General features: G+C 34.4%; 2 protein-coding genes across 2 annotated transcripts; one reads left to right on the forward strand and one right to left on the reverse strand.

Annotated features, from left to right (window-relative positions):
* The first annotated feature begins 3,479 nt into the window (after nucleotides 1-3,479).
* Nucleotides 3,480-4,312, forward strand: LOC133872822 (metallothionein-like protein 2). Its single transcript, XM_062310438.1, has 3 exons — nucleotides 3,480-3,636; nucleotides 3,770-3,850; nucleotides 3,948-4,312. The coding sequence occupies exons 1-3, from the start codon at nucleotides 3,572-3,574 to the stop codon at nucleotides 4,036-4,038; spliced, it is 237 nt and encodes a 78-aa protein (XP_062166422.1). The 5' UTR covers nucleotides 3,480-3,571; the 3' UTR covers nucleotides 4,039-4,312.
* A 225-nt stretch (nucleotides 4,313-4,537) lies between these two features.
* Nucleotides 4,538-9,544, reverse strand: LOC133872820 (kinesin-like protein KIN-10B). Its single transcript, XM_062310437.1, has 14 exons — nucleotides 9,271-9,544; nucleotides 8,487-8,655; nucleotides 7,986-8,379; nucleotides 7,253-7,458; nucleotides 6,839-7,149; nucleotides 6,698-6,761; nucleotides 6,034-6,121; nucleotides 5,838-5,924; nucleotides 5,435-5,727; nucleotides 5,299-5,345; nucleotides 5,179-5,200; nucleotides 5,003-5,065; nucleotides 4,871-4,909; nucleotides 4,538-4,793 (listed from the first exon to the last, which is right to left on the reverse strand). Exons 1-14 carry the CDS (start codon nucleotides 9,438-9,440, stop codon nucleotides 4,698-4,700), a joined length of 2,049 nt encoding a protein of 682 aa, XP_062166421.1. The 5' UTR covers nucleotides 9,441-9,544; the 3' UTR covers nucleotides 4,538-4,697.
* Nucleotides 9,545-14,369: the final 4,825 nt, after the last annotated feature.

The following is a 14,369-nucleotide window of genomic DNA, read 5'->3' on the forward strand; positions in this document are numbered from 1 at the left end:
CAACAAATATTCTAAAATATGAAGCACTCATAATATACTTAAAATTACTTTCATTAATAAGTAAAAATTCAGTTTGAATAGATATTAATTTAATAAATTGAATATAATCCACTTGGTTTAAGTTGGCGAGCTGTTTGAGACGTGATAGGATAAATAAACTTTCATCGGAATTTTCTTATATTTATGTTCTCTAAATTATTAATATTCCGAAAGAGAAATTCTATCCGGTGAAGGGAATGGTTGTTTGGGAGCGGAGGTGGAGCCTGCCAACATAGTGATAGAGACGTGAGAGGAAGTACCGTTGAGCCATGAGCGTACACTCGTCGGTAGATATTTATTTTTTGACGTATAGTAATCTAAACTATCACCGACCGGCGACCTCTATCCCTACAGAAGTTCAAAGATTTTGGTAAAAAGTCGTTCTCGTGACATTGACACAGGTTTGGTATGATGGTAGCAGGGATTGTGAATTTGCGAGTGCCTCCATTCTCATCGTTTTCCATCCAAAGTTAATAATGGATGCTTTTTTTCTTTCCTTTTTTTTTTTTTTAATTATTAATAATGGCTTAATTTCATCTCCTGCCCAAGTTTCAACGTGGCGACGCTTTATAATTCTTCATATTTACGATTTTTAAAAACAATTAATTTAACTGTTTTTTAAAATTGTATTTTGATCTTTAAAATTGTATATTAGTCTTTAAAGTTTTATATTTTTAAAAAAATATGATTTAAAAAAGTAGATTTCAATGTTTTCAAATAACAACTTTTTAAAAAGTAATTTTTAAATATTTATTTTTTATAATTTAATTTAAAATCACACTTTTTATTTATTAAAATTGCAATTTTTTTTTTTTTGAGAAATGATCCCTACACTCATTTTTCACAACAGCCCCACAACAAACTGACGTGGTTAGTAATATTTTATTATTTTTTTACAAAAAGAAAAGAAAACAAAACAAAAAATAATAATAAAATATTACCAGCCACGTCAAATTGTTGTAGAGCTATTGTGAGAAATGAGTGTAGGGATCATTTCTCTTTTTTTATTGACATGTCCACACGAAAAAGAAGAATAAAGATTTAAACTAGTGACCTCCACTTTATGAGACGAAGTTTTTAAGCTATCCTTTATCAACAACATTAAAATTGCAATTCTAAATACACCGTTTAAAGCAAAAGAGAGCAAAGAGCTGTGAGTACATTTGAAGTTGATTTTTCACGCGTCACAATCGGGGCCCCTTATATCGAATAATTGCACGACTTTCATTTCTGACTTTCTGTACTGTACAGTTTTTTCTTTTCCTTTTCTTTTAAAAGGTTAAATAAAAAAAATATCCAATTTTAAATGATTCGTTCAATTAAAAAAAGTGATCAAATTGATTTCTTTTTCTTTTTTTTTTTTCCTCTCAGATTATAAAATTAGTTTATTCGTTTGTCTGTCCTCAAGTTTGTTTCCCCTTATATATAAAAACAAAAAATATCACGTAAGACCTATCAAAAACAAAAAATTAATATTTTAAACTTCTTGAGTAAAAGAAGATATTAAGTATATATCAACTATTCCTGAAGGCCATGTATTTATTACTTAAAGACCATGTTTGTTAGATGTGACCATTCATTAATAACTATGATGGGATAGTTTTAAGTTCGAGAAGGAGCAACATTTGCCGAGGAGAAAACAACTAAGAACAAGAACTTGCCTGAGCGAGTCAGTAAGAGATAACTCTGATCGGTTATCATTCTAAAAATAGATGATGACTAAATCACAAGAGTTTTTATTGGAAGTCTAAAAATTTCCTTTACCTCAACAAAGTATGGCTTTTATAGTGGCTCAAAGTTGCGTTGAAGGAGTTATTTTCCTTGTACTTCTCAATTTATGGGATTGCGGGTATTGTGTTGGCATGGCTGGCCGAATGCTATTTATTGGCACAAAGATGATCTTCGTACCCCCAAAATTGTAGGATCCAGGTTATGGCACATAGATTGCTTTTGACTTTCAGGTCATGTGAGCTAGAGACAGGTAACTGGATCCCGGGTTATGCAGGAAACAAGGTTGAATCTCGAGAAATAGGCTGATAGATTGATTTCTTAGCAATTAGGATTCGGGAGTGGATTGAAACACGGGCCGCAATCAGTTGTGGGCTTCGAGTGACGCAATCCGATAATGAGTTTCGACTGATCAAAGTGATAGCAATGCCAGTCCAATTCCCAACAAACAATTATTGATCTTGTTTAAAGGAAGAAATTATCGGGACAATTCATATCATATTATATGTAAAATATAATAAAAAAAGTTGTATTTTAGACTATATGCTTACTTCAAATAGCTAAATGTAGATTATCTTTTAAGATTTTAGTAAAAATTTATACTTCTAGAATCACTTAAAACTTTATATTACCATTTTTTTTTTTTTTGGTAAAAAACAAATTTGAAACACTTGTAATTTATTCCATTTGAAACTCTACTGCCTAAAATAGAGTTTCTAATACAACTATCCTTTAATATATATGTATATATTTTTTATTAATTGAAAAAATATTTTTTGAAATCCGAATTGAAATCTTATTTGGTTTATGAATTTTGAGGTAAAAAAATGTGTTTAGATGATAAGTGAAATTTAGATTCTTTTTTGAATTTGTGTTTGGATATTGGATTTTTGAGATTGAAAAGTAGTGTTTTTTAATGGTATGATTGGAGGTATGGAAAATTATGTATAATAATTGATGTTATGAAAATAAGTGAAGAATAATAATTTAAATAATAATAATTTATTATAAAAAAAAAAAAAAAAAAAAAAATTAAAACGATTGACCAAATTGAAAGGGACAGGTGTACTGTGCTGATGTCAGGTGGGACCCACACGTAAGGCTGAATTTCGTTTGAATTTTGAAAAACGCTTAAAATTCGGGTTCTTTTTCGGGTTAAATCCGGGTTAATTCAAATACCCGGAAAAAAAAAAAAAAAAAAAAAAAACCAGATAGAATCTTATCCTACTCGATTCCCAAACGATATTATTTATTTTATATTTTAATCTTATATTCATTTTACTCAGTAATTTGTGTACCATAGTTGTTGCGGTATAATCCTAGATAAACGTGCAAAATGCAAAGAAAGGAGCATCTGAGTGACACGTAATACTAGTTTGAATGCCAAATGGTCGGTACGGAGCCTGTGGTCAATAAAAGAGAGGTGAGAAGTGATCAGATAACCCAACAAAGGCGTCCGTTAATCACAACCGTTGAGTTGATCGACCTTCTAATGATAGCAAAGGGACGGTGAAGAAGACGTACACTTCGAAAACACAACCGAAACACACCAAGTATGAGTCCTAAGTATACGGGAGGAGGAACAACGCGAGATGAACACGACAGCCACGTGTAAAAGTTTGGACCTACAATCCTGGATAATCACGAGCAAGATGCCACGTGGACGGTGGATATCCCACGCTCTCTCTCCTCAACCATGTATAAATGGAGGTCATGGGGTGTCTATGAAAACTCGCGCTTCAGAGTCTGATAGATTATCGTACCATCTTAATTCAATTCTGCTTAATTTCTTTGTCCTGAAAAAATGTCGTGCTGCGGAGGAAACTGTGGTTGCGGATCTGCCTGCAAGTGCGGCAGCGGATGTGGAGGGTATGTATGCCTCTCTGTTTCATTTTTAGCGTCTCTCTTCCTAGAAAATTTAAGGATGTTCTAATTATTTTGTTTGCTGAACATCTGAGAAAAAATCATGGGTTTATGAAATTTTTTGACAATGATTCTGCAGATGCAAGATGTACCCTGACATGGGCTACACAGAGAAGACCACCACCGAGACCCTTGTTCTTGGTGTTGCTACCCAGAAGGCGTATGTATTGTGTTTTTTATTTTTTTGCAAGACTTTTATTTTTTTTAATATTTTGTTGTCCTTAATGTTATTATTGTCATGATTTTGGATGACGCAGACACTTTGAAGGAGCTGAGATGGGCGTGGGGGCCGAGAATGGCTGCAAGTGCGGATCGAACTGCACCTGTGACCCATGCACTTGTAAATGAGAGAGAGATCCTGGCCTTTGAAGCAGAGACGGCCTTTGACTTAGCATGTAATAGATATATATATGTGTGTGGGTTGTTTCGTGTTATAAGGTGTTTTTTAGAAACTCCTTTTGAAATTAGTCTAATAAAGTAGCCATGGATCTGTCTTTCTGCAAATCTTACTAGTCTAAGGTTTGCCATGGGTTACTCCAAACCATGGCTACTTGGGTGTTTTATGTATGATGTCAGTCTCTGCTGTGATGCGGTTAAATGGAAACTCCTTTCTTCTCTTTGAGATTTTTTTGTGGAATGGATGATGATGATGGTGGCTCTGTTATAGCAGCAAGACTTGATATGTTGGGGTAATGCAAAAGTCAAGTCTTCTGCGAATGAGATGTGATTTTTGTGAGGTAATTACTATCTGATTGTCTCATCAGGTCGTTGGGATAATTAAAATATGGAAAGGGTATTTGACGCATACCCATAAAAAAAGCATGGTTAACCTAAGAGTCAGAATATGATAACGATTAATTCAGTTGAGAAGTTCTAGAAGATAGGATTGGAAGTAGGTTGCTATTGTCAAGTTAATCCCATCCACTGAATGAATAAGCACTAATAACTACAGATACAAAGACTTGAATAAAAAGCACATGAAGAATATTAAATTCTCGATGTTGTTTTCAAAGCTGTAAAATCTGTGAACCTGAACAACTGGGAGTTGAATCTGCTGGTCTATCAAAAATTCCTCTTGCAGCTCTGGTGAACAAGTTGTGAACCTATAAAAGTGTTTTGAGTGAGTCAGTAAATCCTTTGTAGCCAAAATTTTGTTACTCTTAATTACAATAATATATACCTGCTTGGATGAAAGGCCTATCTTCTCCAAATCACTCAACTGCAACAGGTACAGATTAGTTAAGAATTACTTCTACAATCGAGGTAGCTGAATTTCATTCATGCACAAAGAAAGCTTAATAACTTCTCTTACCGATTTGAATGGGCTTGCTTCTCGGAGTTCAATTATGTACTCTGCCCTTTTTATTCCAATCCCCTACAAAATAATGTTCAAAAGGAAGAGGGTTACAAAAACCAAAAGATATCAGATCAGTGGCATGGGAATATGATAATAATTGCACTGTTACTATTAATTTGGCTAAAATATACCTTTAACTCTAGCAGCTCCTCTCTGCAATCATAAAAGCCAAATGACAAGCTCAGTACTTAAAATTCACAGAAACCAACTTGAGAAATGGAAAATAGAAATCAATTAGCAACAGAACTTACTTGCTAGCTTTATTTAAGAAGTCAATATATTCTTTAATAAGATAGCTCTGCACACAAAAATTTCAGGGGTGAGAATCATATTTTTGAGCCTAAAGAGAAACACTGCAATATAAGTGTTTTTTTTTCTTTAATCTACCTTCAAATTGGAACTCTGTGCATTGAATTTATCAAGTGGGGTGCCAAGTATTTGCAGCTTGTTTGGAGAGGTATCAATAAAAGTTCTTTTGGGAGTAATTGGCTCAAAGAAATCTGGGCATGGTTGGCCTGTGGATGTGAGTCCCTCGAGGGGTTTTCGATTTATATTGGTGTCTATTTGGGAAAGAACTTTTCTTGAAGAACTCTGCAGTGCATTTGTCTTCTCAGTAACTGGGGATGACCCAACACTGTTGACAGCAAATGTCACATTCTCCTCTTTATCAGATGGTTCATCTATTCAAACATACAAGTTTTTAAAGCATTAAAAAGGTCCATTTACAGTTACAAAGAGCAAAATGCCACAAATATTATTACAATTATATCAATGTCTGATAGTGACATACCGGGCAAGTAAGCATTTGTCATAACTGGGGATGCCTCAACACCGTTAGCAGCAGATGCCATATTCTCCTCTTTATCAGATGGTTCATCTATTCAAACATACAAGTTTTGAAAGCATTAAAAAAGTACCATTTACCGTTACAAAGAGCAAAATGCTACAAATATTATTACAATTATATAATGCTCATAGTTACATACCGGGCAAGTACGTATTTGACTCTGATAGAATTCCATCAGCGGCAGCCACAGCCTCTTCCTTATTTGACATACCAGCAACTTGCCCAATCTGTAATGGAACTATGATTAATATGCATGAAAGTGGAAAATTTCAGATAGTTTCGCTTCTTTACATATTAAATATGCAAGAAAATTAAACCATCAGCAGTCTTATCTTCACCTGGAGCTATGATTAATATGCATGAAAGTGTAAAATTTCAGATAGTTTCGCTTCTCTACATATTAAACATGGGACAGAGTTTTCCTCCAAACTAGGTTGGAGGAAGTTCTTCCAAACCAATCTAAAAAAAAGCCATGTGATCAAAGACAAATTAAACTAGATGAGTTTCAACATAATCTTATCTTAGCTCGGAGCTATTTAAATCTTTCTTACGACCTATCTTCTAAATTATAAGCAACAATAATCCTGAAAATTTACAAAACTTTAGAATCTTCTAATTCAAGAATACACAAGTCAATCACAGAATCAATCTTGAACCTATCTTCTAAATTATAAGCAACAATAATCCTGAAAATTTACAAAACTTTAGAATCTTCTAATTTAAGAATACACAAGTCAATCACAGAATTAATCTTGACGACTGCTGATGCTGTACAAAACAGTTTTACAAGTTCAAATTCTTACCTCCTTGGAGGCATCCACTGGACCTTCATTGTTAAACAAATTCATGACAGGCTCAGGAATAAACCTGCACACATATTGTGATTAGGCAATGGGAGTATAACTTTAGCTTGCGCTGTAAAAGGTTCAATTAGTTACCAATACCTTTCTTTTGCTGCAGAAGCAGCTTGGTTGGTTGTAGCCTTTGCTTTCACAGAGCTACGAAAGATACTGGGTTTCTTAATAGAGCTTACAGAACTTGGAGTTTTGCCCATAAAAGGAGAGTTGAATGCTCCAAATTTTTGTGCACTCTTTGTCTTGCCTTTAGATTCAAGCCAAGCGCGCAGTTTGGCCTCCATGTCCATTTTATCCTTTGGGGTCTCAAGCTTATGAGCTGAAGATACAAAATTGGAGATGTGCCGGGACCGGGCAGCCAAGCTGACAGTATGAACGGATTCCTGGTACTCTCCCGGATTCTATAATCAAATAAAAGAGGTTTCATTGAAATTTTTTGTACAATCATAACCAGTAGGCCAACGAAAAAAAGAAAAATAAAAAAAGCCAAGTCCATGTCCATACCAGGCAAGCAACCATTATAGCACGACTTGTTCCACCAAGAGAGTCCTGTAATATTCGGGTCAATTTGCTTTCTCTATAGGGCATGCGTGGTTTGTTATTGTTCAGTGCATAAATCACATTTGACAATGCGAATAAGGACTGGTTGATCTTGCCACTCTCTTGGAGACGAATCCCTTCATTGCAGGTTCTTCTATTATCTTCATTACCTAGTTAAGTGATACATACAAAATCAAAAGAGGAAAGACCACCGGATATACACCCACAGCACCCACTCATTAACAGGTGTTTGTATACACAAATGTCATGAATTCGAATTTTATTTATGTTATTTAACCTTTTTTCAATCAAATAATTTACGTAATGAAGATAAATCACTTATCTTCATTACCTAGTTAAGTGATACATACAAAATCAAAAGAGGGAAGACCACCGGATATACACCCACAGCACCCACTCATTAACAGGTGTTTGTATACACAAATGTCATGAATTCGAATTTTATTTATGTTATTTAACCTTTTTTCAATCAAATAATTTACGTTTTGAATCTCACAAGCAAAAGATAGCATTAAAATATTAATTTAAATGATTAAGTCTACCATTCCCTATTAACTTTTTAATCAATTGGTGATTTAACATGATACTAAAGTAAAGTTCCTCAAACATAAATTAAATAATTAAATTTATTTTGTCCTATCAACTTAAGTTTTTGAGACAAATGTGTGAAAATAACCTGCCAAGTCTATGAGGTTGAGCTTCCCAGTAACAACAGCTACAGAGCCATCACCAGAAGGAGTGGAAATAGAAATCACAAGCACCCCGTGGCTCCTGCTAGAGACATCGTTGAGATCTGTGTGCGCGACTTTCCGCCTCTGAACCCCACGAGAAAATTCCTCATAGAATTCGGACATTGACTTTACAGGGACTCGAGATAGTCCCCGAAGATGAATTTTCCCATCTTTATCACCCAAAATCGCTATTTCCTTCGCTTTGAGCTCTAAAAGATCATAACACCTGTCCATATAGACCTCGTAGTACGACATCTCTGCTGTGCTTCCTGTGCTTTGGCACAATGAGAGAATTGTAGACATGGCTAGCGGCATCAGACCTGGCTGCTCATCAGTGCCCTGCAACATTTCAAATTTCAAAATTTGTTTTCTTTTATTTCTTTCTCTTGATTTTCTAGGTAAACAAACAGCAACCAACGCAGAGATTTTGTTTTGTTTTGTTGAACCTGCATGGTATAAGTCTTTCCACTGCCTGTAGCCCCGTAGGCAAACACAGTTGCATTGTAGCCATGGAAAATTCCAGGAATCAAAGGGCTCACTTCTTTGTAAAAGATCGAACCCAAATTGTTGTCCTCTTGGCCAAAGAAAGAGTCCAACCGATAGCACTCATTTCGGCTACAACCATAAAGAAAACAATCCATAATCAAAATCAAAGACCAAATATTTTTCAAATACTGTTTTTCAAATATCAAATTTTACTAAGATTTTATCCAATTTTTTCTATTTTTGTTTCAGAATTTCTAAACCATCCAAACATAATTGAAAGATTTAGGAGAAGAACTGGTTTGGTTACATATCCAAAACCAGTGAATGATCTGCTATTTATAGAGTTACATGTACAATTGTTTTAGGCATACACTACGAGGTTGTTACAACACAAGAACAGAAAAGTATGAGAAGATACAAAAGAGGAAAAAGGTATGTGCTGAGTTTGAGGAGTAGAGAAACATCCGGGAAACACGGAGCTGGATTGTGCAGAAAGAATCAAGGAGAAGAGTGTACTCCAGGCTGCCGTGTAGCTACTGCTGTGAGGGAGGCTGATCACCATGAAAAGTGGGAATCTATAGCGGGCTGTCATGCTGGTTTTGAGGAGAATTGTGGGAAGTGTTTTTCATCTTAACAATAATTTCAAAAACCAAACTCTCTAGGTATTCACAGTTTTTCAAAAATCGAACACAAACTTGCCATAAAAACTTTCCTATTGTAATTGAGAAGCCAAGAATTATTTACCTGGTATCTTTATCTTTGAGATAAACGGTGACTTCTTCACGGTACTCGGAATCTTGATCAAGAACTGAAACCCATGGTGTAAGGTCACTGTTCTTGCTGGAAATCTCGTGGGGGAGAAAGGGACGCACCCTCACAATGACTCTGACCTTGGAGATCGAGTTGGGGTTCATGGTAGATTTCACAGTTTGGGCTACAGAGCAAGAGAGAGCGAGACAGATCAAGAGAGGGAGAGAGGTTGCCTAGAAATGGATGCTGGCGACCGTTGGACCCCTTTTATTTGAAATCTTAACGGTTAGATATCTTTTGAAAGTTGAAACATTTATGTGGCTTCTGCTCCTCGGATTCAGAACAACGGCCTTTTACCATTTGAAATCTTAACCGTGGAGCATTTTTAACCATTTCATTAAGAACGGCCTGGAATATGCCACGTGTAAAAAAAAATTCGACTTAAAAAAATTGAACCCAAGACTCCTTGGAAAAAAAAAGATTTTCTCTTTTTCTTTTTTTTTTTTTCTGATTTTTTCGCTAATTTTGTCCTGACCAGGTTCGCTCAGAACAACAGATTGAGTTGAAGCTTGGGTCATTATAAGTTTTCCACAACAATAATCAACATGTTTACTCAAACAAGCAACTAGAACCCGGAAAAGCAAAAATACTTACTTTTATCATACCATTTGAAAAGGAGTGGTGGTACAATTCCGTCATCAATGAGCGGACCTGGTCAATGAGGTTGCAAAGAAGAAGACGAACCAGAGAGAGGAAGAAGAAAATGAAGAAGAGAACATTTTAGAGGGAAATGATTGTTTGATTGTTGCAGTCCAAATCATTTGCAGAATCCTTATGAAAGCTTTTTTGGTTTTTTTTTTTTTTTAAGAGAAAGATGAAGAGGTAAAAAAAAAAAAAAAAAAGAGATTATAACTTTCAACCTCGGTAACATGCCACCTACTAAAAAGTAGGTGGCATGTTGTGAAAAGTGCTCCACGGCAATTCTCGTGAATCTGATTCCTTGCTCCACTGAGCAGTAAGTATCGGCTTGTTTGGCAAAGACATGTACAGAACAGAATAATAAATTCTTAATTTTGAAATTAGTAAAAAGTGATGATGTGATATAAAATAAAAAGAATTTGTATAAAAAAGTGAAAAAATTTTGTATTGTAATGAATTTTTTTTATTTGAATAGTAATAAAAAATTATTAATGTGGTATAAAAAGTGAAAAAAGTGGAAATATTTTGATATTGATTGGTGGTGGAAAGTATAAAAAAATGAAGAAAAAAAATGCATGAACAGTAACAGCACTATGTTGTTCTGTTATGTATTCTATCAAACAAGCCCAACATTCTTTATTTTTATTTTATTATTTTATTTAAACTACCTACAGTTTCAAGGAGTGAGGTTTAAACAATTAGGATAAATACTTTTTTTGCCTAACGTGATTTAATGATTTTATTTTTGGTCTCTTGTATTTATTTCGTATTGTAAATAGTTATTCATTTATGGTTAAAGATGAAAATAATATTTCCTTCAAAAAATTGACGGAAGTTCACGTTATATGTCTTAAAAATCGACACAATTCCTTATGCATAATTAAATAATTTGTTTAAAAAAAAACTAAAAAAAAAAATTAAAAAATCAAAACTTTAAAAAATTAAAAGAAAAGAAAAAGATTGGTGGCTCCATGACCCAAGGTTCTTGGCCTTGGGTGAATTCGGCTATCTCTGCAGGCCAATAAATAAATAAATAAATAAAGTTAGGGTTTTGCCAAATGACCAAGGCTTTTAAGGGTTGCCATTTAATAGTGGTTTGGCTACCTTCATGGGCTTTAAGGTGGTTCGGCCACCACCTTTGGTCCAAAGGGATGACTCCTTCATATTTTTTTTTTCCTTAATTTTTAGTTTTTTTAATAAAGTATATGACATGTGGCAAGGGTATTATAATAATATAATAAAAAAGTAGTCTTTTTTACACATTTAGATAGTTTGATAATCATAAAGTTATTTTAAAATCGATTGTTAGTTCTAGACTTTTTTTATCTTTTTCCCATAAAAAAAACATTCATCAATTTTTTTTTGTCAAAATTACTAGCGAATTGGATGAATTTTTAACTCAAATTTAAATCTAGGATAGCCAAAACCTTTTTTCTACCTGGATGAGAATGCTTTAAAAGTCCCACCATTGACCATTTCACAACTCTAATCAGAGCAAATATATATATTTTTTTTTTTCTTCAACCATCTGCTAATTTATGGATTTAGGAATATTTTTTTTCTAAGAATTTGAAAAAACCCCTCTTTTCCTTTTACATTTTATTGTTTACAAATTGACTCAGATCCTCATGAGCAGCGATCGATTTCAATGATTTGTAACAATTAATGCTTTGTTTGGGTTGTGAAGATGGAGCTAACGATAACCTCAAAATCTCCATTCCTAGGCTATGTTAAATAGGATCATACAACATCATTATTCTCTGCAATCTCTCTCTCTCTCTCTCTCTCTCTCTCTCTGTGTTGCTTTCTGTTGAAGATAATGGCAACTCTAAGCCGTTAATTGATCACAATTTAAACTGAAACTATAGATGAATGCTTACTGTCTTTAAGAATTATTTCTTTAATTATCATTTTAGGGCCTAAAGTGGTGGTAAAAGACTTATTTTTGATTGGTGGTTGATACTTTAGACCGTTTAATGGACTAATTAAGGTGATACCTGAACTGATTGATGGGTTGGGGGGGGCTAGATTTTTTTATTTTTGGATAAATGGCTTGGTTGATTATTGGGATTCTCCCAAATATTACAAAACTTTCCTCAATTTGTGGTGAGCACATATTATGTCAATCTGACCAACAATAACTCAATTGATTGCATATAGTGATGATGTGAGGTATATTGAAATATTGGCTGTCCAAGTGTTTGATCTTTTGTAGTTTATCAGTTTACCACCAAAATTGGAAAAGACAAACTATGGGCTCTTTTGAGTGTGCGATTTTTTTTTTTGGTATTATATTTTACTATTTTTTTATTATATTCAAAATTGCGAATATCAAAAAAATTTGTTTTTTAAAATTATATTTTGATGGTTTAGAGAACTTGAAACAAAATTAAAAAAAAAGTTGAATAAAAATTTAATAGAATTTGAATTCATAAAAAAACCCAAACTTATTTTTGAAAAATAATAACATATAATAAAAAAACTAGTGTTACCCAAACATGCACCGTAATATGAATACTCTCTAAATCCGTAGCTATCTTGGGAACATTTTTTTTGCCTTTTTATAATCGCTTGTACAAGATAAAATATATTAGCCCCCATCTCACTCGCATGATGTGATAGTACTCATCCGTTATTAAATAAATTATTGTTAAAAAAAAAAAAAAAAAGGTAAAAGTTGATGGACACTATCACATCAACCCAGTAAAATTGAGGTAAGATGCAGTATGTATCATTGCTCATTCTAAATAGAAACCCGTATATTCCTATGTCCCCAAAGTGAATAAAAGACAACAAAACAAAAATGAGTCAAAAGTTTGGACAGGAATAATTCTAAAAATCACATTTTTATAATTTTATTCCTTTAACTATTCTACAATGCTGACGCGGTAGTCCCAACCAATCATTAATTTTTTATTTTTTATTAATTTTTTTAACAAAGACTGATCCAAAGTTGATTAAAATTGTCATGTTAACATTATAAAATAATAATGAGATAATACTGTAATGCAGGGGCGGAGCCAGCTTTTAGGCTTTGGGGGGGCCAAATTGAAAAAAAATAATTTGGGGGGGCCAAAACTACAAATTTTTTAAAGAATAGGGGTAAAAATTATATTTTTTCTTTTTTTTTTTTTAGATTTTTTTTTTTTTTTTTTTTTGGGGGAGCCCTTTGGCTTGGGGGGCCCAAGCCCCCCCAAGCCATAGTGTGGCTCCGCCCCTGCTGTAATGTCTAGCATTAAGTCAAGGAGAGAAGATGGGTGGAGTGAGTTAAGGAGCTATTTGTTCAAAAGTAATGCTATTTAGTAGACTATTGTATGACTGTTATACAACTGAAATGACATGACAATAAAAATTACTTATTAATTTTCTTTTTTACAAGGACTAATCTAATAACGAATTTTCACATCATCAAATTATAATTTACTACTACAATAGTTTACGAGAAATGCTAAACGTGAGCCTTTTGTTCGTCTCATGTTCGTCTCTTTCCAGCGTGGCACTAACAAATTTATTAAAAAAATGAAATAATTTGGAAAACACTCGGATACTGAATATTCACTACACCATTGCAAATTTTCTCCCCTCTTTCTTTCCTTCAAATCTCCCTCCCCATTTTCCGACAATCTCCATCTTTTTCGGCTGATTTCCAGCAGAGGCGTGCCCCCATTTTCCGGCCAATTTTCGGGGTTCTGTTGGAGATCGGGTTCGACAGAGAGCGACGTCGGCGTCGGATCTAGGCGGCTGGTCTGTGCTGGGTTCAAGAGATCGAGAGAGCTGGGTGGGTGGGTCGTAGAGAAACCCGGTCGATCTGGGCTGCGTCGGATGGTCAAGCTGGGCGTCGGTCGGTCGAGGTTCTGCTGGGTTCGAGAGAGAGAGAGCTGGGACGGCCAGTCGAGCTGGACGCCGGATCTACTGGTTTCGAGGTACTCTGAGGGAGAGAAAGCGTCGTCGGCGTCGGCGTCGGCAAGGGCGTCGGATTTCCGGTCGGTGGGGGAGGCGACAGTGGAGAGGGGAGGATTTGGTCGGTGCGGGAGGGGACAATGGAGAGGGGGAGAAAAATGAACCTAAATGAACCTGTGTTTTCAAGCTTTCTTGTTTTAAAAAAAAAAAAACGAAAAACAATTACACGTGGAAAAAAGACGGAAGAGGGACGGTTAAAAGGCGCATGTGTAGAAGCTCTCATAGTTTACTATATAACATTAATCAAAATCAAACAAATGATTTTTAACCCATATATACCATGGCGGAGCGACATGTTTTTCCCAATTTTTTTTTAAAAAATATTATTATAATTTTTTTAGAAAAATTAAATTTTACCCATTATTTATTTATTTATTTAAGTTTTGACCCCATAATTTTTTTAATTTTTAATTTTACTCCCAAATTCTAAATGC

Source organism: Alnus glutinosa, chromosome 7, assembly GCF_958979055.1.
Source record: "Alnus glutinosa chromosome 7, dhAlnGlut1.1, whole genome shotgun sequence".
In the NCBI taxonomy this organism is placed as follows: Eukaryota; Viridiplantae; Streptophyta; class Magnoliopsida; order Fagales; family Betulaceae; genus Alnus; species Alnus glutinosa.